Source organism: Strix aluco, chromosome Z (genome assembly GCF_031877795.1).
Source record: "Strix aluco isolate bStrAlu1 chromosome Z, bStrAlu1.hap1, whole genome shotgun sequence".
Classification (NCBI taxonomy): domain Eukaryota; kingdom Metazoa; phylum Chordata; class Aves; order Strigiformes; family Strigidae; genus Strix; species Strix aluco.
The window spans coordinates 24,140-51,874 of NC_133971.1; the positions used below are offsets into that span (position 1 = coordinate 24,140).

The following is a 27,735-nucleotide window of genomic DNA, read 5'->3' on the forward strand; positions in this document are numbered from 1 at the left end:
ACACAACTCTACCCACTCATCTCAGAGCTACTTTTTCAGGGCAAGTATCTCACAAGAAGTATCACTCACTATTTCTAGATTCTTGCCACAAGGTGCCTGCAAGAAAAATATGAAGGCTATTGCTGATGTACAGGCTTCCCTCGTGCTACCTCACAATTCAGTTGAGATCTTCTCAACTCCCACTCACACGAACACTGGCTTCACAAGGTCACACAATACAGATACAGAGCTACACAATGCTCTTGCCATTTTAATGCCATACATTGTAACACTCAGATCAGACAAAACCAAACACAACGCCCAACGACACACCGCCGCCCGCCGCACAGAGACGCACTGCCGCACAGAGGCCCCAGGCCTGCTATCTGGCCCCAATTTAACGAAATCCAAAGAGCCCTCCTGCCCACCCTGGTGTCCTATCCCCTCTTCTGGCCCCACACCTCCAACTGCTTTGGTCCCTTGACTTATCTTTCAGAGAGCACAGTCCAGAATTCATCGTCGCTGGGAGCACATCATCTAACTGGGGTTTCCCTGCATTCACCGGGTTCCTCTTCATCACCTGCAAGACAGCACCACGACTCACCGACATGCCAACCTGTATCAACCTCTACCACAATGATCCCCTCCTCAGAAGAGCCACACCCCTCCTGATAACTGTATGCTGTGCCCCCCCCCATTTCGCATGGAAGCCACAAAACTGGAGAAATGCAGCCGCCATCCTACTCAAAAGCAATTGCCCACTCGGTGGCTCTGAACCTGCCACTCTTCTCTTCCACCAACTCACCTCAAATCCTCTGCTGTTTGAGCAGAGACCTCGCAATGCCTGCAAAAGCAAAGAGAAATAGTCATTCAAATTGCCACATGATCCTCAGCAATTCAGGTCTGATCAGACCAATTAACAACTCTCACCTTTTCTCAAACTGCCCTTGACTCTGCAGCAACAACCCTCTGGCAAGGAGAATGGCACCTGCAAAATAAACAAAGGAAAAAGCATGGAGTGAGATACAGCCCAAATCCTCAGCTGCCTCACGGTGCTTCCTCTCCCCTGCTCATTTACCTCAGCCTCTCAGAGACAGATTCTTCCATCACCTGTGCCAAGGCCTGGTCACCACCTATAGAACTAAAACAGGATATGATTTTAGCTACAATATTATGACACCTCAAAAATCTGCTGTGTCAGCACATGGGTCATCGTTCACCTTGCCAGAGTCCAAGGGTACAGGTATCCCACTTCACATATCGATTCACACCTAGAAAATAAAACCAGAATAAGTCCGTCAGAGCCACCGCTCACACAGATCCTCTGACATCTTCTGTCACCCTTCAGGAAGTGTTTTCTCACTTTGCGCCTAAACAACCCAAACCACGTAAGGCAAGCCACCTCGTTGTTAACCAAGACTTTTATGAGACCAAAGGTTTGTCTTCCTTTTCCATCTCCCTTCTAACTACTGCTAAAATACCCCAAACCCTAAGTATTGAGCCCCACATACAAGCTAAGGCTCATTCAACCTGCTCAACTACCGCACAAACTGCTGCAACTGGCAAGCCGAAGTTCGCCCTCCGGCACCTGCCAAGCACAAGGAGAATAACTCTGTGGCAGCTGTCTACAGCTACTTGCCCAGAAATGGACTGTATGGTCTTTGCCAAAAGCATCTGGGCAGATCAGTGTATTACTACACAACTATAAGTCTGTGCTCCCCTTGTCTTTATTATGGCTAAACTCCTGGGCAGGACAGGTCCAACCCTGACACAGACAGACACGACACACAGACACCACAAGTGACATGACTGAGACATGAGAAGACCATGAGCGAGAAGAACAATGACCATAGGGAAGATGCTGCCAGCAGAGAGGCCCTATGGCACCGCAATGGCACAGATGCATTGGAGCAGCCCCAAAATGAGAGGCCACAACTTCAGCCTGTGAGACAAAATTACCATCAAAACCAGAATGATGGATATGTGAGAAGCCAGGCTTTAAGACCTAAGATGTAGGGATGAAACCCCAGAAGACTACCATGTGCCAAAACAACTCTCAAAAACATAGCTGCAGGTGCCATCTAGCTTGCCCCTGCAAGAGACAACTCCTCAAGAACATCCTCGATGCAACACGCACCAGATGGATCCACACCTCAGGTTATAATTGCAAGACAAGAAGGGCTCAACAGGTGCTATGCTGTTGAGGCGATGTACTCAAGACTCTTGGGAGGGCTACTGAGGTGCCTGCTGAACATAAAGAGCTACAGAGAGGTCGAGACCTGAGGATGGCATGGTATAAGATGCAGAAGACAAACTACACAATGACACAGACACAGGCTGGGACTGCCCTGCCTAGCACACAGTACTCTGGTGCTAAAGTAACTTGCTCCCTTTATGAACACAAAGGGCACTGCTCCTGGACAGTCCTCTCCCCTACATGAAAAGGCCTCCCTGCTATTCCCAACCCTGTTCCTTCATCACAGACCCTTCCCAGCCCTGGACCCTCAACTTAGCTTTCAGAGGGCCAGGGGCCAGAGCCATCTTCCACAACAAACACATGGGCTAACTGGGATGTTCCCGAGTCAGCGGATTCCTCTGTGTCATCTACAGAACACCCACAAAGACCGCAACCAGTCAGCATCATGTCGGCCAACGCCAACCTCTTCCACAACATCCCCCTCAGAAGCACCACTCACCTCCTCGTTCTGGAGTCAGATGCTGCGGCCATTGTGGTACCTAAGATACCAAAACATACAAAATCACCGTTGTGCTTCTGACAAGTCACCCGCCCCTGCTCCTCCTCACTACCGCCCCAACTCACCTCAAATGCTCATCTGACTCCAAAGGCTGCCTGCACAGCACCTGCAAAACCAAAGAGAAATGCTTTGCTTAGATGCCGTGGGATACTTGGTGCTTAGATGCAGACCCAACCAATGCCGCCTCGCCTTCTCAGACCACTCGTCAAGCATGTGGCTTCACCCTTCCAAGGCTATGAGTGTCACCTGCAAAAACTGGAGTAATGCTTGATGGGATACTGCCCAAAACTACAGCCTGCCCACAGCAATAACCCTGTCCTGCTCCTTTACCTTATGTGCTCACCCACCCTGCCTCTGCTGGTCACGGGTTGTCCTGTGGAAGGTTGTGTACCGCCTGTAAGACACAAACAACAAGGGATGCTTCTAACTTCACCAACAATACAACACCTGAAAAATAACTGCTACTTGAGCACACCTGTCATAACTCACCCCTCTCAACTCACCTCTGGTGCCAATATCTTTCTTCACACCTTCAAAATAAAACATGCTTATAGGCCACTCATATAGATACCAGTTGCATCTTCCCTCCAACACCACACATCAACCTACCTTCTTACAGTGCTCTGCTCACCTCCTCTGTTGCCCTTTGGTGTGCAGATCACCCCTCTGCATCTGGAAAAACAGTATCGAACAAGTCACCTGGATGCCGAGTGATGGCTTAACAATTCCAGAGGTCTCCTTTAGGTACACCATCTAGATTCTCATTGCAGCCTGCCTTTAAACACAACCTGGTCATCCCCAGCATCTCTGCATAATGATACAGAGAAAACTCTTACGTTTGCTGCATATATGGCTACTTGCTCTGAAAGGAACCGTATGGCCTTTGTCTACAAAGTCTAGGCTTATCAGCCTATTACCTATAGATTCTTATTGCTATTCTTTTGTTGACTATCACTGCTGTGGCCCCAGGCAGAGCAGCTCCAACCCAGACATAAACAGGCACAGACCAACACTGCACACATACAAGACAAGTGCTGTGACAGAGACATTAAAACAAGCTCCCTAAGAATGACTCCTTGACCAGAGATGCTGACGGATGAGAAGACCAAGGGGGCTGAGAGGAAGAATCTATGGTGGGCTGAGAAGAGCCGAATGCTGTGGCCTGAGACAAAAACAGATGGGAGCAACTGGGATGAGTCATATGCAAGATACCTTACTTCAAGACTTAAGCATGTAAGGATACAGGGAAGAACTCCCAGAAAAGGTCTTTGCAAAGATGGACTGCTCAAGATCAGAGATATTAACACAGCCTGGATCAATGCTGCAAAAGCAGACCGACCTGAAACTTCCAAGACCTACCCACACTTTAAGCTTGTAACGCAATAAAAGAAGCACCTGACTGGCACTGTGCCGATGACTACAGGCATTCAACACCCTAGGGATGGTGCCTGAAGCACACACTGTGGTACTTTAACACGAAGAGCGATGAGGATGTCATGACCTGAGGAAGCTCTAAGACACAAAATGGAAAACACGAACTATACAACAACACAGCCATAGGCTGGAACTGCCCTGCCCGGTACATGGCAGTCTTGTGCAGAAAGGTCACCTGCTCCTTTTCCCTGCCCAAAAGGCACTGTTCCTGGACAGTTCTCTCACCTATGCTAACTTGAAAACCCCTCCCTGTAATTCCCCACCTTGGGCTTGCCCCTGAGCCCTCTCCCAAACACCAGTCCCTCAACTTATCTGGGGACTGGGGGTCTGAAGCCATCTTGAACAACCACATCAGCTAGCCCAGATATTCCTACAGGCACCAGGTTCCTCTTCATCATCTGGACAAAAATAGTGCCAGCAGTCAGCATTGTGTTGGCTGATATGGCCCTCTTCTGCAATACTCTCCTCAAAAGCATCAGACTTTCTGCTCACCTGTTCTGTGTCAGCTTCAGTGTTGGACACTACAGCCATCATTGCTTGTGGCACCTATGATATCAAAAGACAGAACATTATAGTTGTGCTTGTATGAAAACACCGGGCCCATGTTCCTCTCTACTACCCCGGCTCACCCGAAATGCTCATCCTACTCCAAAGGCTGCCTACATGGCACCTGCAAAACAATATGGTGCTCTGCAGGCAATTAGAAAACACTATGAGCCATCCTATATCCCAAAAGACACTGTGCCTTACATCCCTGCTACTTTCTTGAGAAATGCTAAAACTCTATATACAGATGTATACAATATGCTCACTCTAACCTTTGCTCCATCATCTCACCAGTAGTCCTATTTAGACAGATGATATCAACAGCTTACAATGCATACAGCCATACTAGGGAAAAAAAACCAAGGTCCCAGCTTCAATAAAGTCAGGAAAGCCAGGAAAATGCAATGCATCTAGAATGAAAATAAGAACTGTAAATGCATGCTATTAAGCCATTTTACCCACCTCCCCCAGTTGATATAAAAGTACTTACCTGAAAAAAAATCACTACATGCCAGTATACTTCCTATTATACACACTGTTGAACCTTGACTGATCCTGAAACTCTTGCCTCAGGTACCTCTGTTTCTGTGATTATCAAAACGCACTTGCCCAAAGAGTTTCAACAGCTCAAAATCTGCCATTGACTCAAGGAACACCAGAGCACTGACCTCAGAGAGACCCAAGAGCAGAATGACCTCCCTGACTAGCGGCTGTGGCTTATATACCCCAGGCCTCATCCACCACCCTGACCACAATCACCTGGGAAAGGGGAGGGGTGAACTGCCAGAAGGCATAAAGGCAGCCAGGGGAGCAGCAGCAAGTTTTCTCATCTGCCTTAAGTTTATGGCATGCAAAATGCTGAATGAAGAAAGCGACCCTTACTGGAAATGATAATATCTGCTCTTTCACTACATCTATTGCATCAGCAACATGACCAGGTAGGGAATTAAACTTAGTTTTTTGGGAGTATAGATAGAAAAAGACAGATATCATACTAAGCCACATGGGGAACCAGTTGGCTAAATGCAATAATAATATCATTATCCAAAATGATGTGCTTTAGTTTCCTATGCAAAAACCAAAATGCTATGGGGTTACGCTTCTTTTCTAGCGAGACCATGCATACTTCCTAACTTCTAACAGAACCATGTTCTGGATAGGACTAAAGAACAAAGCAGAATTAGATCCTATAAGAATTCCTTCTCAAAAATATCACCGGTTGCAATATAAATTATTTACTGTACATCACCAACAATCCAGAGTGACCTTCACAGTCTCTCCAACTAACTCCCTTAAGAGTCTCAAAGGACAGAAAAGACAAAAAAACCATGGAATTCCATGAAATGTATCAAAAACTGTATGAACCAGCCTAATTAACCCCTAAGTTGCTAGAAAAAAAAAATGCAAAGCATGACAGAAAACACCATAGGAGATGGCAAGATAATAGATGGAGCTGATCCTCTTCTCTGAAAAACTCAACAAGAGATCTAAGCTGACGACACACGTCTTTGAGATACCAGATCCCAAATGAAGACATATGATAAGATGAAAAACAAATAGATGGTTCTGGAGCACAAAGATGGCTTCAGAAAAGGTTCTGGCAAAACGAGAGGCATCATCACAGGGATTAGAGAGACCAAAGAAGTCTCAGGGATGTAATGAATTCAAAAAGGAATCTAACGAAGTACAGATGTCCTCAGGGGGCCGGGGACTGAATGGAGGTGCACCGAATGGATGGGAGGACAGAAAGACCAACCAGGGTAACAGATGCAGACACAGGAAGGGTGCCAAAGGGAAAAAAGGAGCTCAAAGAGCCCTCACGAGAGCTCAGCAATGGGAGCAGAGTAGTCCTCAGCAGGCTTCGGAGACCAAAGAAGCCTCAGAGATAACAATGAGGAACTGCAAATGGGATTTCCTCAAAGTACAGATGTCATCAGGGCACCAGGGACTGAATGAAGGCACGTTAAATGGTTTAAAGTAAGAGAAGAGAGCTCTGAAGAGCACAAAAAAATAAAATTGAAAGGGAGCTAAAGTGCTACAAGAGTGCCATGAAGTATGTGAAAGGACATGGAAGACATTCTCATAGAGAGTAATTAGGAAGGGGCAGGGTAAGAAAAGAGGGCTCAGAGACACAATGAGGGCATCTAGGCAAACTGCGGATGACCAAGAGAACAACCAAATGGAGACACGCTCGACAGCAGAGAGAATGATAAAGGATCGGTGTGTAGCAAAGAAAGAAGGGAGGCTCTAACAGAACAAGAGAGATAGAAAAGGAGATCGAGTGCTACCAGGTGCTGGAGAGATCGAGGAAGGTCAGGGCTGGCATGGTGACTGTGAGGTGAGGGGTCTTGAGGGGGGCCAATGGATAAAAGAAGGCTTAGAAATGACAAGGAGGAATTCAGGTGATCATCTGAGCACAGTACAGATGGTCTCGGGTGGCCAGGAACTGAACGCTGAAATCCCAGATAGCATAGAGGAAAAAAGGAGTGTTCTGTGGCTCAAAGATTGTCCCACCTAAAGTGCTACAAGATGGAACTGGAGAAACCAGAAGGTCTTGGAAAGACATCGTGACTGGGAGAAGAACTGTCCTGAGTCATCCAAGGAGTCTGAAAAGGATTGGGGACATGACAATTAAATCCCAAGTGGATCCGAATCGAGTAAATGTGTCATTGGACGGCCAGGGAATGAATAGAGGCACAGCTAGAGGGAAGAGAGGACAGAATGACTGGGCTGGGTCACAGACATGGACTCAAGAGTGCTTTGAGGGAATGAGAATGGTGCTAGGCCCGCTACAAAGCTAGAAGTCTGCTAAGGGCAACCTCAAAGACATTGATAGATATCATGACACCATTAGAGGGGTCCCAACTGGGCCAAAGACACCAAAGAAGGCTCAGGGACATGAGGAGGAAGTCTGAAGGGGATTTGAGCAGAGTACATATGTCCTCGGGAGGCCAGGGACCAAATGGAGATACCCTCGATGGCACAGAGGATGATGATAAGAGCGCTTCGAGACACAAATCCACAGACGGGTTTCTGAGTGAGACAGGATCTATGTCTGCTATGGAGCTAAAATGGGGCTGTGGTACACAAGGTCTCAGGAGGCACGGTGACTGGGAGCAGAGGGGTCACAAAAGGCTCGTAGGAATAAGAGAGATCAAAAGAGAGGCAAAATGCTACCAAAATTCTGTGGAGCACAAGGAAAGGTCTTGAGATGGCATAGACAAGAAAAGCAATGCTCCTTTTTGGGAATGGAGATATTAGGAGCGGTGCAACTGCAACAAAAGGAGTCCAAAGGGGGCTTACAGTGTTAAAAGTCTGCTGCGGTGAATATCTGAGACCTCGGGAGGCATCGTGATGTTAGTAGAGGGGTTCTGATGAGCAGCACAGCCCAAAAAATGCTCAAGGACATGAGCGAGTCATCCAGAAGGGATTTGAACAAACTACAGATGTCCTCAGGGGACCAGGAACTGAACAGAGGTATCCTAGCTAGCATAGAGGACAACATGAGTGTTCTGGAGATGAAAGGTGGCATCAGGAAAGGATCTCTGAGAGTAAAAAGGGTGCCAGGTGCACTACAGAGCCAGAAGAGAGCTGCGGGGCATGAGGATGGCCTCAGGAGGCATCATCACAACAAGAGCAGCGTGCTGAGAGTAAAAGAGAGACAGGAGGCAGCTCAAGGACACAATGCAAAACTCAAAAAGGGACAAGAAGCAGGACATACAGAGAGAAAGAAAGGGAACAGGACAGAAGGATGGAATAAGAGAGAGGACTGCAGATCAGGACAAAGAGATGAAGAATGAAACTAAATGGCTATGCAGGAGAATGAAATAGGGACACAGAGCCCTAGGTAGGATAGAAAAAACAAGTGGGAGACACAGAGACAGAAAATAGGACAGAGAAAAAGACCAGGAAAGGGAGCTGGACTAAAGGGGTGGAGGATGGGATCATAAGGACAGATGAACAGAGATGGAAACAGAGGGATGAGGACCAGGTGTAAGAGTCAGTCAGAAGATCAGCATTGTCTAAACATTGTCATCGGGGACACAGACAGTGAGGTACCCGACAATGGCCTGTTTGGAACACAGTTGCTGATCTCAAGAGTGGAATGTGGTGCAAAGGCTCCTGAATACAGAAAAGTGTGGTACAAAGAGTGCTGTGCTGTTCTTTGGAATACAGAACTGTGTGGCATGAGTGCTGTGCTGTTCTCCTGGGTACTGACCTGTGTGGTGCAGGGAGTGCAGTGCTGTTCTTCGGTGCCTGAGCTGTGTGGTACAGAGTGCTGTGCTATTGTTCGGTACCTGGGCCTAGCCAGAGCTGTTAGAGATAACCATATAGCTACTGTCAAAAAAGATGGATCGCAACTGTTGCCATAACATCAGTGAAGAAATCATGAACTTTAGACGAACTTTGCTTCATTATAATACTAAAACACACCTCCTGGTTGAAGGCTACCCGCCTCCAAGACTGACCACGCCTTGGACACTCCTCCCTCATGCATGCGTGGTAGCCTCGCTCGAGAAAGGCGGAGGTATGATAATTGAATTCCGAGAAGGGCAGAGATCCCTGAGGCAGAAGAGGAGCAAGGTGTGTTACTAAGCATAAAAGATGACTTCTGGGCAATGAAAAATTTGAAGCTTCCCCACCAAGAATCACGATGACCGATGACAGAGTGCTGGCTGGACCCAGGACCATTAGGACGTCTTGAGGTCAGCGGTGGTAGCTATAACCTCTCTCCCTCCTCTCTCTAAACTTAACTTTACTTTTCTCCTTTTTTTCATCCATCTCTAACTATCGCGTGCTGCTTCACTGGCAACACAATAAAGTTTCACTGTTTGTTTACTGCTATCCCCTTTGGTGTTGGTCACCTTAATTTTGCACTTTCGAGATTGTAGCAAATGAACCATCGCGAGTCCACCGAGTGGACCGTGACACCAGGTGAGTGGGACCAAAAGACAGGGAGACAGGGAGCAGGACAATGAGGTGGAGCAAGGAAAAAAAAACCCAGATGGGAACAGACAAAGTACAAGAAAGAGCTGAATGAAAAGAAGAATATGTGAGGTGCAGCAGCTCTCAATGTCCCTCCAGACATGGTTTCTGTCGCAGAGGTGCAATAGTTATTGACATCTGCCTGCAAACAGTTTCTGGCAGGGAGGTTTGAGAGCTACTGACATCCATCCAGAAACATTTTCCAGTGGGGAGGTGCCACAGCAATATACATCCATAGTGACTGAAGTTGGAGACCTTTCCTTTCTTTCTTATCTTTCTGGTTTGCAGGGACTGAGCTCCACAGATCCTGTGTCCCTGCTTGCATGTCTCTGCCACGGTGCTGCTGGGCAGATCCCCCAGGTTGTGAGGTAATGAGAATAAATCTACCCTTTGAAACAGAAAGATAAAAATAAAATGAGAAATAGAAGGAAAAAGTAAAGACAGAGGGAAATAACATGAGGGAGAAGGACTGAGGAGCAGAAAAAGAAAGTTACAGAAAAGGACAGTGAGATGGAGAAATCACTATAAAAAAGGTTGAGGAGTCCTGCTGGGGTGTGGCAGAAGAAAAACAGGGTCAGGGAGCAAGAGAGAGAAAAATAGAGAGAAAATGATGAGAGGGGAGCAGAAAGGACAGAAAGAGAGAGAAATCAAATGAGGGGAATAAGGAAGGTGGGCGGAGAGGAGAGAAATAGATGGAGAACAAGTCAGAAGGATTGATAGACTAAGAGAGAGACAGACAGATCAGGGCAAAGAGAGGGAGAAAGAGAAAACTGTGGTATGCTGCAGGATGAGGGTAAAGGGGCAGGGAGCAGGACAGAGGGGAATAATGGGACAGGGAGCTTGACAGGGGGATATAGTGAGAGTCAACAGGACAGGCCATGATATGGAGATACACATCTAAATGGTTAGGGAGAGGATAGAGGAACTAAGACCAAGCAGAAAGGGAGTGAAGCAGAGATGGAGAAAGAAACGTTAGAGACACAAATGGGTAGACTTGTAGCGGCTGAAATAACGAGTCAGTGTTCTCTTTTTTTTTTTTTCTGCAGGGCAGGGGCGTTTATTCTTACAATAGTACATACTTATGCTCTCGTTAAAGCTCTTCATCATTAGCAAATCAGCAATTAGACAGTTATCAACCTTTTCTCCTATCAGCATAAGACCACTCTAACATGTGCTGTGCAGACCAATCAACTTCTTGTTCACATGCTGTTCACGCAGTGGTAACTTTTCACAGTTGAGTGTTGCAGCTGTCCTTTGTTTTTCCCTGCCACCTTGGCACAACCCAGCAGTTTCTTATCTTTCTTCCAAGGCCTGTTTTTCATCAAAGGCCTGTTTCTCATCAAAGCCCTACTGCTTCTCAGGGGCTGCACTGACATGCCGATGTCTCTCCTACATAGTGAGTGGACGAGGCAGAAGAGATGGAAAAAGACCAGTGCAAGGTAGGAAACTGGAGAATCAAGAAGAGATAGAAGGGACAGAGGAATCTACAAGACAGGTGAGGGACAGGGAGCCAGAAAGCAGGAGACTGCAGAAAAGAGAGGAACACAGAACAGGATGCTGGGTTAGAGAGCAAACAGCAGGAGACAATGACAGAGAGGTGGAGTACGACAAAGAACAGAGACAGAGAACAGGACAGAGAGGTGAAGTAATAAATAATTGAGACAGGGAGCTGCACAAAGGGTCAGAGAAAAGACGAGGTAAACAGGGAGGAGGAGAGGGACAACTAGATATAGAATGAGTGGGGTGGGCATCAGTGACCAAGGTAAACAGATAGAAAATGATGGGGGAGGAGACAGAGAGAGAGAGGAAGTCAGGGACATGGAGCAGCACAGACAGGCATGGAGAGGAAAAGAGCGCCAGGGAACAGGCCAGAGAAGTTGTGGGCAAAAAGAGACCGATGCAGATCAGGACAAAGAACTGGAAAAGGAAAAAACCAGCATTAGGCTACAGGAGAGAGACGGAGGGTGAAAGAAAGGAAGGAGAGGGAGCAGGACAAAGACATCTAGAGAAAAAGAAAAAGGGAGAGCTAGAAGAAGACAGAAGAAGAGGAAGCGGGAGCAGGAGAGAAGAAGGACACCAGAGGTAAAGGGAAGCAAAAAAATCACAGCAGCGTGGGATAGAGAAGGGGCTGGGGGAGAGCCCAAAACGCACAAGAGGGGTAAGAGGGCCCTGAGGGTCCCGGAACTCACCACAGCTGTCGCTCTCAGCGCTGCCAGGAAAATTTGCCACTTCAGACCCTTCTTTCTCCTTCTCTCTTCCTGTTCTGTAGCTCCAGTTGCTTGGCTGTCCTCCACCTAGAAGAATACGTGGGTGTCTCTCAGCTCTTACAAGATGTGGCTTCCTGTACATGCAGCCTCGCTTGCTCGTGCACTACACGGCCGTACTGCACTCTGGGTGATGCATACAGACCCTGCAGTGCACGTCGGTGGTCTGGCTCTCTGCAGACTATGAAGAAGGATCCTTCCTCATCCAGAGAGGCAGGCTCTCTCTTCCTGCAGTGGGAGGCAGCTACTGCCCAGATGGCCTTGATTTTCTCCTTCTTCCCCTTTCTCGGACCTCTCCAGCTTCAGCCGTGGCAGCTCCTCTCCAGACATTTGAGCCTGGTTACCACTGAACCCTTGGCCTTTGATGCCAGGAGTCCCAAGGGGACATGGAGGGCAGAAAAGAGTGGAGACTGAAAAGAGGTGTGAGGCCAGAGGGCAAGTAAAGGGCAGAAACTTGTGGAGTGCCAAAAGGGGTGGGAGACAGAAAAGAGCTGGGTGGGCGACAAAGTGTCGTAAGTTCAAAGAGCACATAAAGGCCCAAATAAAGGGGGGACCAAAAAGCTGCAGGAGGCCAAAAACCCAAACCTATAAGCTAGTCATATAACCACTGTTCACAACTTCCCTCCAACACCACATGCTGACCCACTTTGTTACAGCGCTCCACTGACCACCTCTGTCACTCTTTGGTGCACATACTGTCCCTCTGCATCTGAAAAAAATTTTTAAACAAGTCACATGGATGCTGAGTGATAGTTTAATGATTCCAGAGGTCTTGACTCCATTTAGGAACAACCTGCCACTAAAAAAACACAAAATCAAAACAACATTAAGCTCCACACAAGCAATCCTTAACACCTTTGAGATTCCATCTGTTCAACTACCACTTGAGCAGCTTTTCACAGATAGCTCCAGTCATCCTCTTGACATCCTTGCCTGCTGCTGGGGGCTGCTTGCTCTGAGGGGTACAGTCTGTAACTAAACAGTTCAGGCATATCAACATTAACTATAGACGCTTACTGTTATTTCTTCCCCTAGCATTGCTATGCCCCTGGGCAGAGCAGTTCCAGCCCAAATATATGTGCAGACTGACATGGCAAAGAGTTAGATAAGAGAGCTCTGAAGAGCACAAAAAACTAAAATTGAAAGAGAGCTGAAGGGCTACAAGAGTGCTGTGGAATACAAGAAAGGACTCAGAGACACATTTATAGAGACTAGAGGAATTAGGAAGGGGGCAGGATAAGAAAAGAAGGTTTGGAGACACAGTGAGGACCTTGGAGTCTGTCTCATCCCACGTGGTGGGTTATGAGGGGTGAATCTAACTCCCTGAGAGCCTGAATGCTGGTGGAAGAGCCGGTCTCTGCTCAGCAGAGCCACAGGGCAGCTAGAGTCACGACAATGACTCAGAGGAACAATTATGCTGGTAACTTTATTAACTGACCACTTTAGTATGTGAATGGAGACAATGTGAATGGCTACAAGCTCTTTAGGCGGGATAGACAAGGAAGGAGAGGTAGTGGGGTGGCGCTGTATGTGAAGGACTTGTTATGATTGCTTTGAGTACAACTGTAGTGAAGACAGGGTGGAGTGTCTTTGTGTTAGAATCAGGGGAAAGGCCAACAAGGCAGATGTTGTAGTAGGAGTCTACTATAGGCCACCCACCCAGGACAGAGATGTGGATGAAATATTCTACAGGCATTTAGGAGAAATCTCACGATCACTTGCCCTTGTTCTTGTGGGAGACTTTAACTTCCCAGACATCTGCTGGAAATGTAACACAGCAGAGCAGGACCAGTCCTGGAGATTCCTGGAAATGTGTGGCAGATAACTTCCTGACGCAGCTGGTGAGTGAACCGACCAGAGAAGGTGCTGTGCTGGATCTCCTCTTTGTGAACAGAGAAGGACTGGTGGATGATGTGGTGGTTGGAGGTCCACTAGGGCACACTGATCATGAAATAATAGAGTTCTCTATTCTTAGAGAGACCAGAAAAGGGGGAAGCAGAACTGCCATCCTGGACTTCCAAAGGGCTGACTTTGTCTTGTTTGGGCACCTGCTTGACAGGATCCCTTGTGAGATGGTCCTGAAGGGTATAGGGGTCCAGGAAGGCTGGGCACTCTTCAAGAAGGAAGTCTTTATGGCTCAGGAGCAGGCAGTCCCCAGGTGCTGTAAGAGAAGCCACTGACAGAGAAGACCACCCTGGCTAAACAGGGAGCTTTGGCTGCAACTCAGGGAAAAAAGGAGAGTTTACTGCTTTTGGAAGAAGGGGCTAGCCACTCACAGTGATTACAAAGATGCTGTGAGGCTATGCAGGGCAGAAATCAGGAAGTCTAAAGCCCATCTGGAAATTAATCTGGCTTCAGCAATCAAGGACAACAAGAAATGTTTCTATAAGTATGTGAGCAGCAAAAGAAAGAACAGGGAGAGCCTCCATCCCCTGCTAGACACAAGAGGAAACATGGTAACAAGTGATGAGGAAAAGGCTGAGGTGCTTAATGCCTTCCTTTGCCTCAGTCTTTAATAGCAAGACTAGCTGTATTGAGGGAATTCAGCCTCCTCAGCCAGAAGACAGAGACTGGGAGAATGACCCTCCCACATTCCAGGAGGAGATAGTTAGTGACCTACTGCATCACATAGACACACACAAGTCTATGGGACAGGATGGGATACACCCGAGGGTGCTGAAGGAACTGGCTGGGGTGCTTGCCAAGCCACTTTCCATCATTTACCAGCAGTCCTGGCTGACTGGGGAGGTCCCGATAGATTGGAAACTGGCCAGTGTGACACCCATATATAAGAAGGGTCAGAAGGATGATCCGGGAAATTACAGGCATGTCAGCTTGACTTTGGTGCTCAGGAAGCTGATGGAGCAGCTCATCTTGAGTACCATCACACAACACATGCGGGACAACCAGATGATCAGGCCCAGTCAGCATGGGTTTATGAAAGGCAGGTCCTGCTTGACAAACCTGATGTCCTTCTACAACAGGGCGACCTGCTTATGAGGGAAAGGCTGTGGATGTTGTTTACCCTGACTTTAGTAAGGCCTTTGACACCATTTCCCACAGTATTCTCCTGGCAAAACTAGCTGCTCGAGGCTTGGATGAGTGCATGCTTTGCTGGGTAAAAACTGGCTGGATGGCCAGGCCCAAAGAGTGGTGGTGAACGGAGTTAAATCCAATTGCCGGCCAGTCATGAGTGGTGTCCCCCAGGGCTCGGTTTTGGGGCCACTCCTGTTTAACATCTTTATTGATGATCTGGATGAGGGGATTGAGTGCACTCTCAGTAAATTTGCAGATGCCACCAAGTTGGGTGGGAGTGTTGATCTGCTCAAGGGTAGGGAGGCTCTGCAGAGAGATCTGGCCAGGCTGGAGCGATGGGCTAAAGCCAACTGTATGAGTTTCAATAAGGCCAAATGCCGGGTGCTGCACTTGGGCCACAACAACCCCCAGCAGTGCTTACAGGCTTGGGGAGGAGTGGCTGGAGAGCTGCCAGTCAGAGAGGGACCTGGGGAGGTTGATTGATAGCGGGATGAACATGAGCCAGCAGTGTGCCCAGGTGGCCAAGAAGGCCAATGGCATCCTGGCTTGTATCAGAAATAGCGTGGCCAGCAGGGACAGGGAAGGGATCTTACCCCTGTACTCAGCACTGGTGAGGCCACAGCGCAATGACTGGGTTCAGTTTTGGACTCCTCACTACAAAAAGGACATTGAATTACTCGAGCGTGTCCAAAGAAGGGCAACGAAGCTGGTGCAGGGTCTGAAGCACATGTCGTACGAGGAGTGGCTGAGGGAAGTGGAGGGGGTTAGTCTGAAGAAGAGGAGGCTGAGGGGAGGCCTCATTGCCCTCTACAACTACCTGAAAGGAGGTTGCAGAGAGCTGGGGATGAGTCTCTTCAACCAAGTAACAAGTGATAGGACAAGAGGTAATGGCCTCAAGTTGCGCCAGGGAAGGTTTAGACTAGATATTAGGAAGCATTTCTTTACAGAACGGATTGTTGGGTGTTGGAATGGGCTGCCCAGGGAGGTCGTGGAGTCCCCATCCCTGGAGGTTTTTAAGACTTGGGTTGACATAGCACTGAGGGATATGGTGTAGCTGGGAACTGTCAATGTTGGGTTGATGGTTGGAATGGATGATCTTCAAGGTCTTTTCCAACCTAGACAATTCTGTGATTCTGTGATTCTGGCATCAGAGGGCTAGGGAAGGAATAGAGGCAATGCTAGAAGAACGAGAGTACAGAATGACCTGCCTGGGTCACAGATATGGACTCAGGAAGTCCTCTGAGGGAATGAGAGTGGTGCGAGGTCTGCTACAAAGCTAAAGTCTGCTAAGCACAACCTCGAAGGCATTGAAAGGTATTGTGACAGAAGGGTCCTGATTGGGCCAAAGACACCAAAGAAGGCTCAGAGACACAAGGAAGAATTCTGGAGAGGATTTGAACAGAGTACAGATGTCCTTGGGAGGCCGGGGACCAAATGGAGACACCCTAGGTGATTTTAAGAGTGCTCTGAGGCACAAACAAACCCGAAGATGGGTTTCTGAGGGAATGAGACTTTGCAAGTCTGCTACAGAGCTAAAACCGAGCTGTGGTACACAAAGGTGGTCTTGGGAGGTGTTTTGCTGATTAGGGATACCAATTAAACTCAGACACCAGAGTGAAAAGAGCAGGCATATTTTACTAGAAATAACTAAATAATATAACAGAATAATACAAAAAACATACAGTAAGAAAAGACAGAACAGTGCACTTAAACAAATAGGAAAATACAGGGTAATGCATCAAATCATTACTACCTGGGAGAGAGAATAGTGATTAAGAAAGATACATCCCCATTTTCATACGTTACCATCATCCAGACCCGCAGTCACTGGGGAGCCCCGGTTACAGCGAGGATTTGTTGAGCCTGTCCCAGCAAGTGGGAAATGCTACGTGGTGCATCCACCAGTAGCTGAGGCATCCAAAGTCACTGTGAGTGGGTCCAGCCTTATATACCCAAAAATCAGCAAGCCAGAATAGCTGACACCTTTGTTTTAAGCAGAAATATCTGTTTTCAATCTCACATTAGGTTCCCCCAGAGCCTGGTCAGAGCTCAAGGGAGAAGCTAAGGGAGTTCTTCTGCTTATCTAATTGGATTAGACACAAGGTCTCACATCAGACCACAGTGCCAGACAATGGTCTCCATGACCCTGTTATTTTATCCACACACAAAGAAAGATAAAGATAGATTCAAGATAGCTACATCCTGCATACATATTTCACAAATGATTACATACTGAGTTAGCAGCTTTGACTCAGGGCCTGTTGCTCAGGCTTCAACACTTTCACCTTTTACATCAGAGTAGGTGGTTTCTTATAACTTAGTATAATACCCATTAGCACAATGGTTATCAGTTATAAAATATACAGGATTCATCTATAGGTCAACTCTGGCTTGGGCCAGTTGTCCAAGCCTTAGCACTTTAGGAGGCACGGTGACTGGGAGCACAAGGGTCATGAAAGGCTTAGAGGGATAAGAGAGATCTAAAGGCAGGCAAAGTGCTACTAAAATGCAGTGGAGCACAAGGAAGGTCTCAAGAGGGATCCTAAATGGCATAGAGAAGAAAAAGAATGCTCATTTTTGGGAACAGAGATCTTAGAAGAGGTGCAATTGTGAGAAAATGAGCCCAAAGGGGGCTTATGGGGCTAAAAGTGTGCTGCAAGGAACATCTAAGACCTCAGGAGGCATCATGACAGTAGCAGAGGGACAGACAAAAGAACACTTGAGGACATGATGAAGTCATCCAGAGGGGATTTTAACAAACTAGAGATGTCCTCAGGGGACCAGAGACTGAACAGAGGTATCCTAGCTAGCATAGAGGACGAGTGTTTTGGAGATGAAAGGTGGCATCAGGAAAGGTTCTCTGGGAGTGAGAAGGGTGTGAAGTGCACTAAAGAGCCAAAAGAGGGCTGTGGCAGGAGAAGGGTGATGGGAGTGAAAGGGAAAGATGGCCCCAGGACACAATGCAAAACTCAAGGTGACCCAGCAATGTACAGATCTCCTCAGGGGATAGGCAACTGCATGGAGACATCTGAGATGGCAGTGAATAAGGTAAGATTGCTCTCGGGCACAGAGAAAACCTGAGGAAGGGTTCTGTCTGAATAAAAGAGATACAAAGAGGGCTGCAGAGCTAGAAGAGTGCTGTGGAACAAGGACAGTCTCAGAGGTATTGTGACAGGAACGAGGGCTCCAGGGAGCCGGGTGGGGGTGGGAAGGTGGACATAGAGACAAACAAAGGATTGCTGGCACAAAGAGGTACTTGGGAGGGGATCTGAACAGGATACAGGTGTCCTCAGGGGACTGGGGACTGAATGGAAGCGTTGGGGGACATGGCGGAGTGGAAGATAAGAGTGCTCTGGGGCACTGAGGAAGAGCTGTCTCTGAATAAGAAAGATACAAAGCCTACTGCAGAACTGAAGGATGGCCATGGAACACAAGGATGCTCGCAGGAATCATCATGACAGAAATAGAGGGGTGCTTAGAGTGACCGAAGAAGACTCGAGGGCACAAAGGTACTCAGGAGGGAAATCAAACAGATGTCATGAGGGAGACACTGACCTATTGGAGTCAAGTAAGATGGAGGTGAGGACAAAAAGACTGCTCTGAGGAAGAGGAGATGTTCTGATGAACTGAGAGGGGCACAAATTACACTGCAGAGATAAAAGTGTGATGAGAAGCCCCTCTAAAGCCTCAGGATTAACCAAGAGAAGAGAAAAAAAAAAGACACAAATCAAAATTCAAAAGCTACAGAGTATGTGACAAACAAGAAAGAATTTTAAAATAGGGGTAGACAGCTTGATAAAAGTAGACAGAAAGCAAATTTAGAAAGTAAAAGGGCACAAAGCAGAGGAGAAGAAAATGTAAAATAGGGACAGAAAACTAGATCAAAGTCGATATAGAAAAGAAATTGAAAAATGAAGTCACTGGGGGGTGGGGTGGGGTGTGTGTGTTAAAAAATAGGGACAAAAATCTAAATAAATTGATGTCATGGTTTAATCCCAGGGGGCAACTAGGCTCCACACAGTCGCTTGCTCAGTCCCCTTACAGTTGGATGACAGAGAGAACCAGAAGAGTGAAAGCGAGAAAATTCATGGGTTGAGATAAAGACAGTTTAATAGGTAAAAGCAAAAGCCATGTGCACAAGCAGAGCAAAACAAGGAATTCGTTCACTACTTCCCATCAGCAGGCAGGCGTTCAGCCATCTCCAGGAAAGCCGGGCTCCAGCACATGTAACGGTGACTTGGGAAGACAAATGCCATAACTCCAAATGTTCCCGCCTTCCTCTTTCTTCCCCCAGCTTTTATTACTGAGCATCATGTCATATGGTCTGGGACATCTCTGGTCTGTTGGGGTCAGCTGTCCCGGCTGTGTGCCCTGCCAGCTCCTTGTGCACTCCCAGCCCCCTCGCCACAGGCAGGGACACCTTCCACTAGCTCAGGTTGCCCAAAGCCCCGTCCAACCTGGCCTTGAACCCTTCCAGGGAGGGGGCAGCCACACCTTCTCTGGGCAACCTGTGCCAGGGCCTCACCACCCTCACAGGGAACAATTTCTGCCTTAGATCTCACCTAAATCTCCCCTCTCTCAGTTTAAAACTGTTACCCCTTGTCCTATCCCTACACTTCTGATAGAGTGCCTCCCCATCTTTCCTGTAGCCCCTTTAAGTACTGGAAGGCCACTATAAGGTCTCTTCATGTTGTCCCACAAGTGGGATCATTTTCTTGGTGTACAATACAGAGCAGAGGTATTTTATTTATTTCATGTTTGCACAAAAATGGGTGCTAGGTGGTAATTCCACAAAGCTAGCACCCTGCACGGAAGAACTTCAGTGTATTTATACACGTCAGACTACACAAATACACATTTACTGTAATGACCATTGGGTAGTTTCTTATCACTTTGACCCTCATTGGTTAACAACATGCCCCGTCTCAATTTAAAGTTATAGTGTCTTTTTCTTATTCTGTGCAAACTCAAACAGTAAAGGGGGAGGCAAGTCTTTTTGGTGTTAAATTGAGTTGGTGGGTGCGATCTCCCACTGCTGTCTTCACCTTTCCTCCAGTTACCATAGATTTTTGCTGACTTTCTGTTTCTTTGGCAATTACTCAGCTTTCAGCACTTACGGGGCAGGATGTTCCCTTTTTATCAGTCTTTTAGTTTCTCTTCAAGGACATAGTCATTAGTAAGGTCTGCATTGTTCACACAAAGTAATCAGGCTTACATAGTAAAGTCATGACTCCCTGTCCTTCTTAGAGGATTTAAATGTGGTATATCTAATTCTAACTTGAATAGTGTCACTATAACCTAGGCACTTATTCAAACATACAGTTTTACACAGGTAACATACCAAGCACCTTAAGTAACACCTAAGCAGCTTGAACAACAATAAACGACAAAAGGAAACACTTCAAACGAGGTATGAGAAAGACAAATGACTCCACACAGACAACACAAAAGTTCTCCTCCTGAGAGGATTATGCAGGTGAGAGAAGGCCCTTTCTTTCTCTGAGAACTCAGGAGGACATCTGGGCTGACAATGTCCTCAGGGTGCCAGGGACTAAATAGATGCATCCTTTAAGATCAGTAACTCTTTGTTGTATTATATATAGTATGTAATGGCTAGGAATGTATGTTTAGAAGATAAAATAACTGATCATATCTGAAGCCATGGTTAGTGCACAGACGGCAAATAATTACCCATTTCTTTTCACATCATAATTGTGGCTAGATGGCATACATCACCAAAGTAAATAAAAAGCTTGCTTCAAGGCCTGAACCCTAACAACCTGAAGCCAAACCTAAGCTTGAAACCAAACTTCTAACCCTAATGGTGCCCTGCAACATGAGCCTAAACCCAACCCCTAACCTTAATGACCCTAACCCTAAGAACCTGGGGCTATCTGGACAGCAGCAGGGCCCCACCTGGACTCCACAAAAGCTTGGTAAAGGGCCTGGGGCACTTGGAAGGACAGCAGGATACTCTCTGGGCATTGTCAAAGGCCCCAGGGCACTCTGGAGGACAGCAGGGCCCCTTACAGGTCCCAGCAAATGGGCCAGCAAAGTCCCTGGGGCTCTCTGGAGGGCAGCAGGGCCCCTCACCAGTGCCAGCAAAGCCCACTGAAGGCCTCAGGGCACTTTGGAGAGAAGCAGGGCCCCACCAGAGCACCAGCAAAGCTTGGCCAAGACCCTGGGGCTCTCCAGAGGACAGCCGGGCCCTGCCTGTAACCTAGAAAAGGCCCCATGGAACTCTAGAGGAAACCAGAGCTCTGCTTGGGCCCTGGCAAAGCCTGACAAAAGACCCAGAGAAATCTGGAGGGCAGCAGGACCCCACCCAGGTGTCTACAAACCAGACAAATGCAACAGGGCACTCTGAAGAGCAGCGGGCCCCTTTGTGTGCCTTGGCAAAGGTGGCTAAGACCATGGGGTACTCTTCAGCAGCTTAAATGCAGGGGCAGCAGTGGGTTCAAGGTGCTCCACTGTTGTGGTTTAACCCCGGCCAGTAGCTAAGCACCACATAGCCCCTCGCTTGCTCTCCCCCTGAGGGATGTGGGAGAGAATTGGTACAGTAAAAGTAAGAAAACTTGTGTGTTGAGATAAAGACAGTTTAATATGTAAAGCAAAAGCCAGATAAGCAAACAAAGCAAAATAAGGAATTCATTCACTATTTCCCATCAGCAGGCAGGTATTTAGGGCCATTTCCAGCAAAGCAGGGCTCCATCATGTGTACTGGGTACTTGAGAATACAAACGTCTCCAGACATCCCACCCTTCCTTCTTCTACCCCCCGGTTTTATATGCTGAGCATGATGCCATATGGTCTGGAATATCCCTTTGGTCAGTTGGGGTCATCTGTCCCGGCTGCATCCCCTCCCACCTCCTTGTACACCCCCAGCCTACTCGCTGGTGGGGTGGTGTGAGAAGCAGAAAAGGCCTTGACTCTGTGTAAGCACTGCTCAGCAGTGATGAAACCATCCCTGTATTAACACTGTTTTCAGCACAAATGCAAAACACAGCCCCATACACTCTACTATGAATAAAATTAAATCTGTCCCAGCCAAAACCAGCACGTCTGCACATCTTTTCCTGGCGCGTGACCGATGCGTGTGCGGACAGTCCCTTGGACAATGCTACTCAGTTTCGCTTCTCTCCGCTCTCCGCTGCTGACGGTGAGGAAACCCCAAACCGCCACAGGGACGCGGAGGTGGGAGCGGGGAGAGGAGAAGGAGGGGGGAGTGGGGGAAGAAGGAGGGGGATGAGGAACAGGAGGAGGAGGAGGAGGGAGCGGGCCGGGGCAGCAGGCAAGGCCACTCCCCACCCCGGCAGCCGCCACCGCGCTGTATCCGCGCTGCGCCAAGGACCGGACGGAGCGTCCGCCGCCACCGGCTCCGGGCGGAACCCGCGTCCCCGCACCGCGGTTCCGGGGGCAGCAGGGACCGGGAGGGTGGCTATGGGGCGCGAGAGGACTGTGCGGCTGCTGTGAGGAAGGAGACTGCTATGAGACGCGGGGTTGCCATAGGGCTGGTATGGGGCTCCTGTGGCGTTCCTGTGCGTTCCTATGGGGCTGCTATGGGGCCGGGCATTGCTCTGGCGTTGCTATGGGGCAGGGAGCTCTGGGTGGGGCCTCAGGCGCCCGGACCCCCCCCCCGCACGTGACACACCACGTGACACCCCCCTCCCCGTCCGGGCGTTCTCAAGATGGCGGCGGCGGTTCGGGGACGGCGGTTCAAGTGGTCGCTGGAGCTGGCGGCGGCGCCGGGGGGGCGGTGAGACCCGGGGGGTTGGGGTGGGGGCGATTTTGTGGTTAAGGGGTCTCCCCGGCCTCACCTGCCCCTTTCTATTCCCCCCAGGCCCCGCGGAGCCGCCGAGGGCCGCGGGCCGCTGGGGTTCGCCGAGCGGCAGCTGGGGGAGGGCGGCGTCCACGAGAGCGACAAAATCCTCATGGAGAAGGTGGGCGGGGGGGACCCGGGGGGAGGGAGGGACACCCCCCGGGCGCCTGGGTCACCCATGGGGGGGATGGTCGCTGTCCCAGATGCCTGGGTCCCGTAGGAGAGTGGTGTGTTCCCGCCCCCGTCCCGGACGCTCGGGTCACCTCTTTCCCTGCAGCGCTGCTGGGACGTGGCACTGGCGCCGCTGAAGCAGATCCCCATGAACCTGTTCATCATGTACATGGCCGGCAACACCATCTCCATCTTCCCTGCCATGATGGTCTGCATGATGGGCTGGCGCCCGCTGCAAGCCCTCATGTCCCTCTCCGCCAGTGAGTAGAACCCCACACTACGGCCCCATGCAGGTGACAGCTCCCCAGGTGTCCCCCCGTGGCCATCCCCTGCCGCATGACAGTTGCCCCACGTACCTGCAGTGGTCCTGCATCTCTCCCTGCAACAATCGTTCCCACGTATCCCCCAACAGTTGTCCTTACAACAGCCTCTGCCACGCATGTCCTCCTGCAAGAGTTGCCCCCATGTCAGTCATCCCCACGCGTCCCCCAATAGTTGCCCCTATGACAGTCACCCCCACATCAGTTTCCCCACATGTCCCCAAACAGTTGCCCCTATGTCAGTTGTTCCTGTGCATCTGCCCGCAGCCACCCCCACATCACTCGCCCCCCTGCATCCTCCTACAGTCACCCCTATGACAGTCACCCCCATGTTGGTAGCTCCCACACATCCCCAGTCACCCGGCAGGAACTCCCGTGCCATCCGCCCTGTGCCATCTGGCACCACTCTCCCCCATGGTGCTCCCCTGCCACTCCCCACCCACCCATCGGTACCCCTGGTCCTCCCCTGTGGTGCCAGGTGTGCGGCATGTGGGTGACAGTGACGGATCCCCCCATCTGTCCCTGTCCTCCCCACAGCACTGAAGGCGCTGGAGAGCTCAAGTCGGCGGGCACTGCAGGGGCTGGTGTTCCTGGTGGGCAATGGGCTGGGGCTGGCGCTGGCCCTCTACAAGTGCCAGGCCATGGGGCTGCTTCCCACCCGCCCCTCTGACTGGCTGGCCTTCGTTGCCCCCCCGCAGGTACACCCAGACACTGGGGTCCCCCCACCCCTGCTGCCCTGGACACCAGGGTCCTCCCACTCACCTGCTTCCTCTCTCTTCCTTCGGCAGCGGATGGAGTTCACTGGGGGGGGCCTGATCCTGTGACCCAATGTGCCCACCCACCAATAAAGGCGATGGCAGGCTGGTGACATTATTTCTGAGGGGAATTCCAAGGATTTGGGGGGCTCGGCCCAAGGAGGCACCAGGACGGGTTGGAGCGAAAAACTGGTGGCATGTGCTGGGAGCATGGGGGCCTGTACTGGTAGTGCTGGGGGCCTGTACTGGTAGTGCTGGGGCCCATACTGGAAGCACTGGGAGTGCACTGGAGGAGCACAAGCCTGTACTGGGAGTGCTGGGAGTGCTCTGAGAGCCTTGGGGCCTGTACTGGAAGCCTTGGGAGCCACACTGGGAGTGCACTGGAGCTGCACTTGAAGCTACAGGTCCCATACTGGAAGCCTTAGAGCCTGTACTGGAAGCACTGGGAGTGCACTGGGAGCCTTAGGACCACACTGGGAGACCACTGAAGCTGAACTCAGAGCCTCAGGGTCCATACTGGGAGCCTTAAGGTGCATTCTGGGACACTGGGAGTGCATGGGGAGCCTTGGGGCCCATACTGGGCTCATACTCGGATAACTGCAGCCCAGACTGGCACTGTACTGGGAACACTGGGTCCATACTGGGAACACTGGGGCTCATATTCAGATCTTAGTTTAATGTAGGTCATGCTGGCATCATACTGGGAGCACTGGAGTCCATACTGGGATCTGGCTCGCAGCTGTGGCTCAGGCTGCCATTGTACTGAGAGTGCAGGGCCCACCCTGGGAGTGTTGGGGTCATACTGGGATCCTACTTGAAGAGCTGTGACCCAAACTGGCATAGTACAGGTAGTGTTGGTGTTGTACTGGAAGCACTGGAGCCATAGTGGGTTCATGTCTGACGATGTGGCTTAGGCTGGCACCTTACTGGGAGCATTGGTGCTATACTGGGTCATACTCTGAAAGCTGTGGCCCAGTCTGGCATTGTACTGGGAATGCTGGGCCTATACTGGCGTGGTGATAGGTGAGCCTGGATGGCACGTTTGTGGTACTGGGATGTAGTGGGCCATACTGGTGCCCTCAGAGGCCAGGGTTGTCCCTGTTGCCCACATCACTGGCCCCAGCCCCTGCGTCAGGAGCTCCAGGTCTGACCCACGACTGCCTCCCCACTGCCCCGCACTGCCCCACAGCTGTCCAAGTGCCCCATAACTGCCTCCCAGTTTACCCCTCCGTTGCTCCCACTGCCCCATAAGCATCCCCAGATTCCTCCCACTGCCCCATTTTTGCCTTTTTGCCTCAGTTTTCCCTGTGTTTGCCCCGTTTTCATCCTATTTTCATCCTATTTCTCAGTGTTGCCCCACTTTTTCCTGGTTTACCCCCGATTTTTCCCGGCTTTTGTCCCATTTGCCCTGTTTTGCGCTATTTCCCACGTGCCACATGGCCCTTCCTCCCCCCTCAGGCCCCACTCCCCCCTGTGGGTCACGCCCCCTCCCTCCCAGGCAGCCCCGCCCTGGGCGCAGCACCCGCATACTCCTGTGGGCACGCCCACCACCCCTCCCACCCCCTGTGGCCACGCCCCCTCCCCACCAGCCGTCCCCATTGGAGGTGCCACCCCCACTCCCTCCCCCCAACCCCGGACTCCAGGGCCCAGTCCCGCCCCCTTCCCGGCAGGCCCCACCCCTGGCACGCCCAACCCCTTAAAGGGTCCCGACCCACCGGGGAGGGGGAGATCTCAGTGGTCCCCAGGGCAGCGGCCGTGGCGAATGTGGCACTGAGGGAGGTGTAGAGCCCCCACAGGCCCCCACTGCCTCAGGGCCCAGTGCCCCCGGGGGCAGCCCCCGGGGGCAGCCCCCTGCCACACCCATCCATGGTGTCAGCAGGGGGTGCGGCAGGGGTGTCCATCTGTCAGTCCCCCATCAGGGGGCTGCCAGGGTCCCACTGCCCTCACCATGGCCAAGGCCATTGGTGCTGATGGTGGTCAGGGACATGGTCATCACAGTCTGGAGGGGGCAGGTATGACCTCTGACTGCCCTGTGACCCCTGACCCCTCGTACCACGAAGTGTGGCAGTGGTGTGACCCCAGGCCTGACATGCAACCCCCCCAGGGTCATTAGGCTGGTTCCATGCGAATGACACCAAATAAAGTCATAATGGCATCAGTTTTGACGGCTGAGGCAATGCATGTTTCTGTAATGTGTTATAAGTAATGGAAAGGTGTGACAGAGGTTGGTGCTTGTACAACTGTTGTGGCAGGCATTTGTTTGCAGCAGTGGCTGGTGATACTCGTTTTCAACACAAGTAATAGCTCTGTAAGTGATGGAAAGCTGCCACTGCCACCTCTTTGCTTGCTCAATTCATTTTGCTGACTCTTATTTTCTGTATTTGCCTGTTGTGTCTCCTGAGTGGTGTTACTTGCATTCTTGCGGAGCTATCCATCCATTCTTGTCACCTCTTGCACCTCTTTTGTTACAAAAATATTTGCTTTCTGCCATGCTTGTTTCCGGTGATGTACAGGCCCTTCCCCCACTCCTTCTTCTACTGGATTATGTGCAGGTGTGAATGTTTTCTCCCCTTCTCTGCTCCTCTCCACTATTTCCAATCTCTGTGTCAAGTACTGTGTCCCAACAGCCGTTGTAGTTGCCAGCTAACCCTGCCAGGTACTAGATCTCTCCTACCCATTTTAAACCTCTGCACTGCTGTCTCCTCCATATGTCGTCTTCATTTTACCTTGCAACTCTGAGTCACAGAAAACAGGTTGTAGTACAGCTGCTTCTCAGATGTACAATTTTTCTTTTTCCTTGGAAATCCCTCTGTCTATGAGTTGGAAGTTGTATATATTTTAAGTTTTAATGATAGGGTACAAGGAAGTTGTCTTATCTGGATTAGGCTCGGGTAATAAGGTGGGGGTAGAAGGCCCATTGCCAAAATCAAAATCATCCTCCTCATTATCAGTTTTCAGAGTACATATCTTTTCAACGAGCTTGCTCTCTGAGAGGGGGCATGTATGTTCTTGCTCTACCTGTCCTAAAGCCAAGGTCTAAGATTCATTTCTAATTATCGCAGTAATTGGCTGTTAACATGGCTATGAGATTCAAAGGCAGCTGCTTGTGCTTCTGCAAAGCATCTTGTAACAGGTCTTGAGCTTCCTGCCTGGAAATCTTTAGTAAAGTGCCTGCAGCTGATAATGCCTCTGTGAGAAGTCCAGTGAAGGGCTTTCCATTGCCTTATAGAAATGAATTTTCTGCACTCCTGAAATTCTGCTCTCACTGTTTCCCAATCAAAACAATTTTCAGCCACCCAGTTCCTGTCCCACCCAGGTGTTTTCCGTCCCTTACCCTCTTGCCATTTTTGCTGCTCTTCCACTGCCTCATCCTAAGCATCCATGGCCTGTATTTTACAGAATCCCACTTCTGACACCAATTATTGTCATGACCTAAGGGGTTACCCAGCCATTATGATCTTTACATACCCACAGACTGGGTAACTCTTTAGGTCGTGACATTAATGTTCATGTGTTCTTTGCTCTCTTCTTTCCTGGCCTCTGATGGGAGCAGCAGAGCAGATTGGCAAGGAGGGAATGGACAGCTAAGCTGCCCTGCAAGAGCAACAGAAGGCGTGTCAGTGTGTTCAAGTGAATGTGAAGCCGTCATGGAATCAGTGCTTGTTCCTG

The 27,735-nt window shown here is 49.8% G+C and overlaps 1 protein-coding gene and 1 long non-coding RNA gene across 2 annotated transcripts; one reads left to right on the forward strand and one right to left on the reverse strand.

The window, feature by feature from the left end:
* Window positions 1-780: 780 nt before the first annotated feature.
* On the reverse strand, window positions 781-3,131 carry LOC141918447 (uncharacterized). The gene is made up of 7 exons (XR_012621683.1): window positions 3,083-3,131; window positions 2,801-2,841; window positions 2,676-2,715; window positions 1,200-1,250; window positions 1,058-1,120; window positions 910-967; window positions 781-823 (listed from the first exon to the last, which is right to left on the reverse strand). It is a non-coding gene; the product is annotated as an uncharacterized LOC141918447 (long non-coding RNA).
* A 19,530-nt stretch (window positions 3,132-22,661) lies between these two features.
* EMC4 (ER membrane protein complex subunit 4) lies at window positions 22,662-24,185 on the forward strand. Its single transcript, XM_074812947.1, has 5 exons — window positions 22,662-22,757; window positions 22,842-22,941; window positions 23,098-23,251; window positions 23,849-24,009; window positions 24,100-24,185. The coding sequence occupies exons 1-5, from the start codon at window positions 22,690-22,692 to the stop codon at window positions 24,133-24,135; spliced, it is 519 nt and encodes a 172-aa protein (XP_074669048.1). The 5' UTR covers window positions 22,662-22,689; the 3' UTR covers window positions 24,136-24,185.
* Window positions 24,186-27,735: the final 3,550 nt, after the last annotated feature.

Coding starts and splice junctions, on each gene's coding strand:
- EMC4 (XM_074812947.1), top strand. CDS start 22,690: ATGGCGGCGGCGGTTCGGGGACGGCGGTTCAAGTGGTCGCTGGAGCTG. Junction 22,942..23,097: donor ACAAAATCCTCATGGAGAAG/GTGGGCGGGGGG, acceptor CTTTCCCTGCAG/CGCTGCTGGGACGTGGCACT. Junction 23,252..23,848: donor CCTCATGTCCCTCTCCGCCA/GTGAGTAGAACC, acceptor TCCTCCCCACAG/CACTGAAGGCGCTGGAGAGC.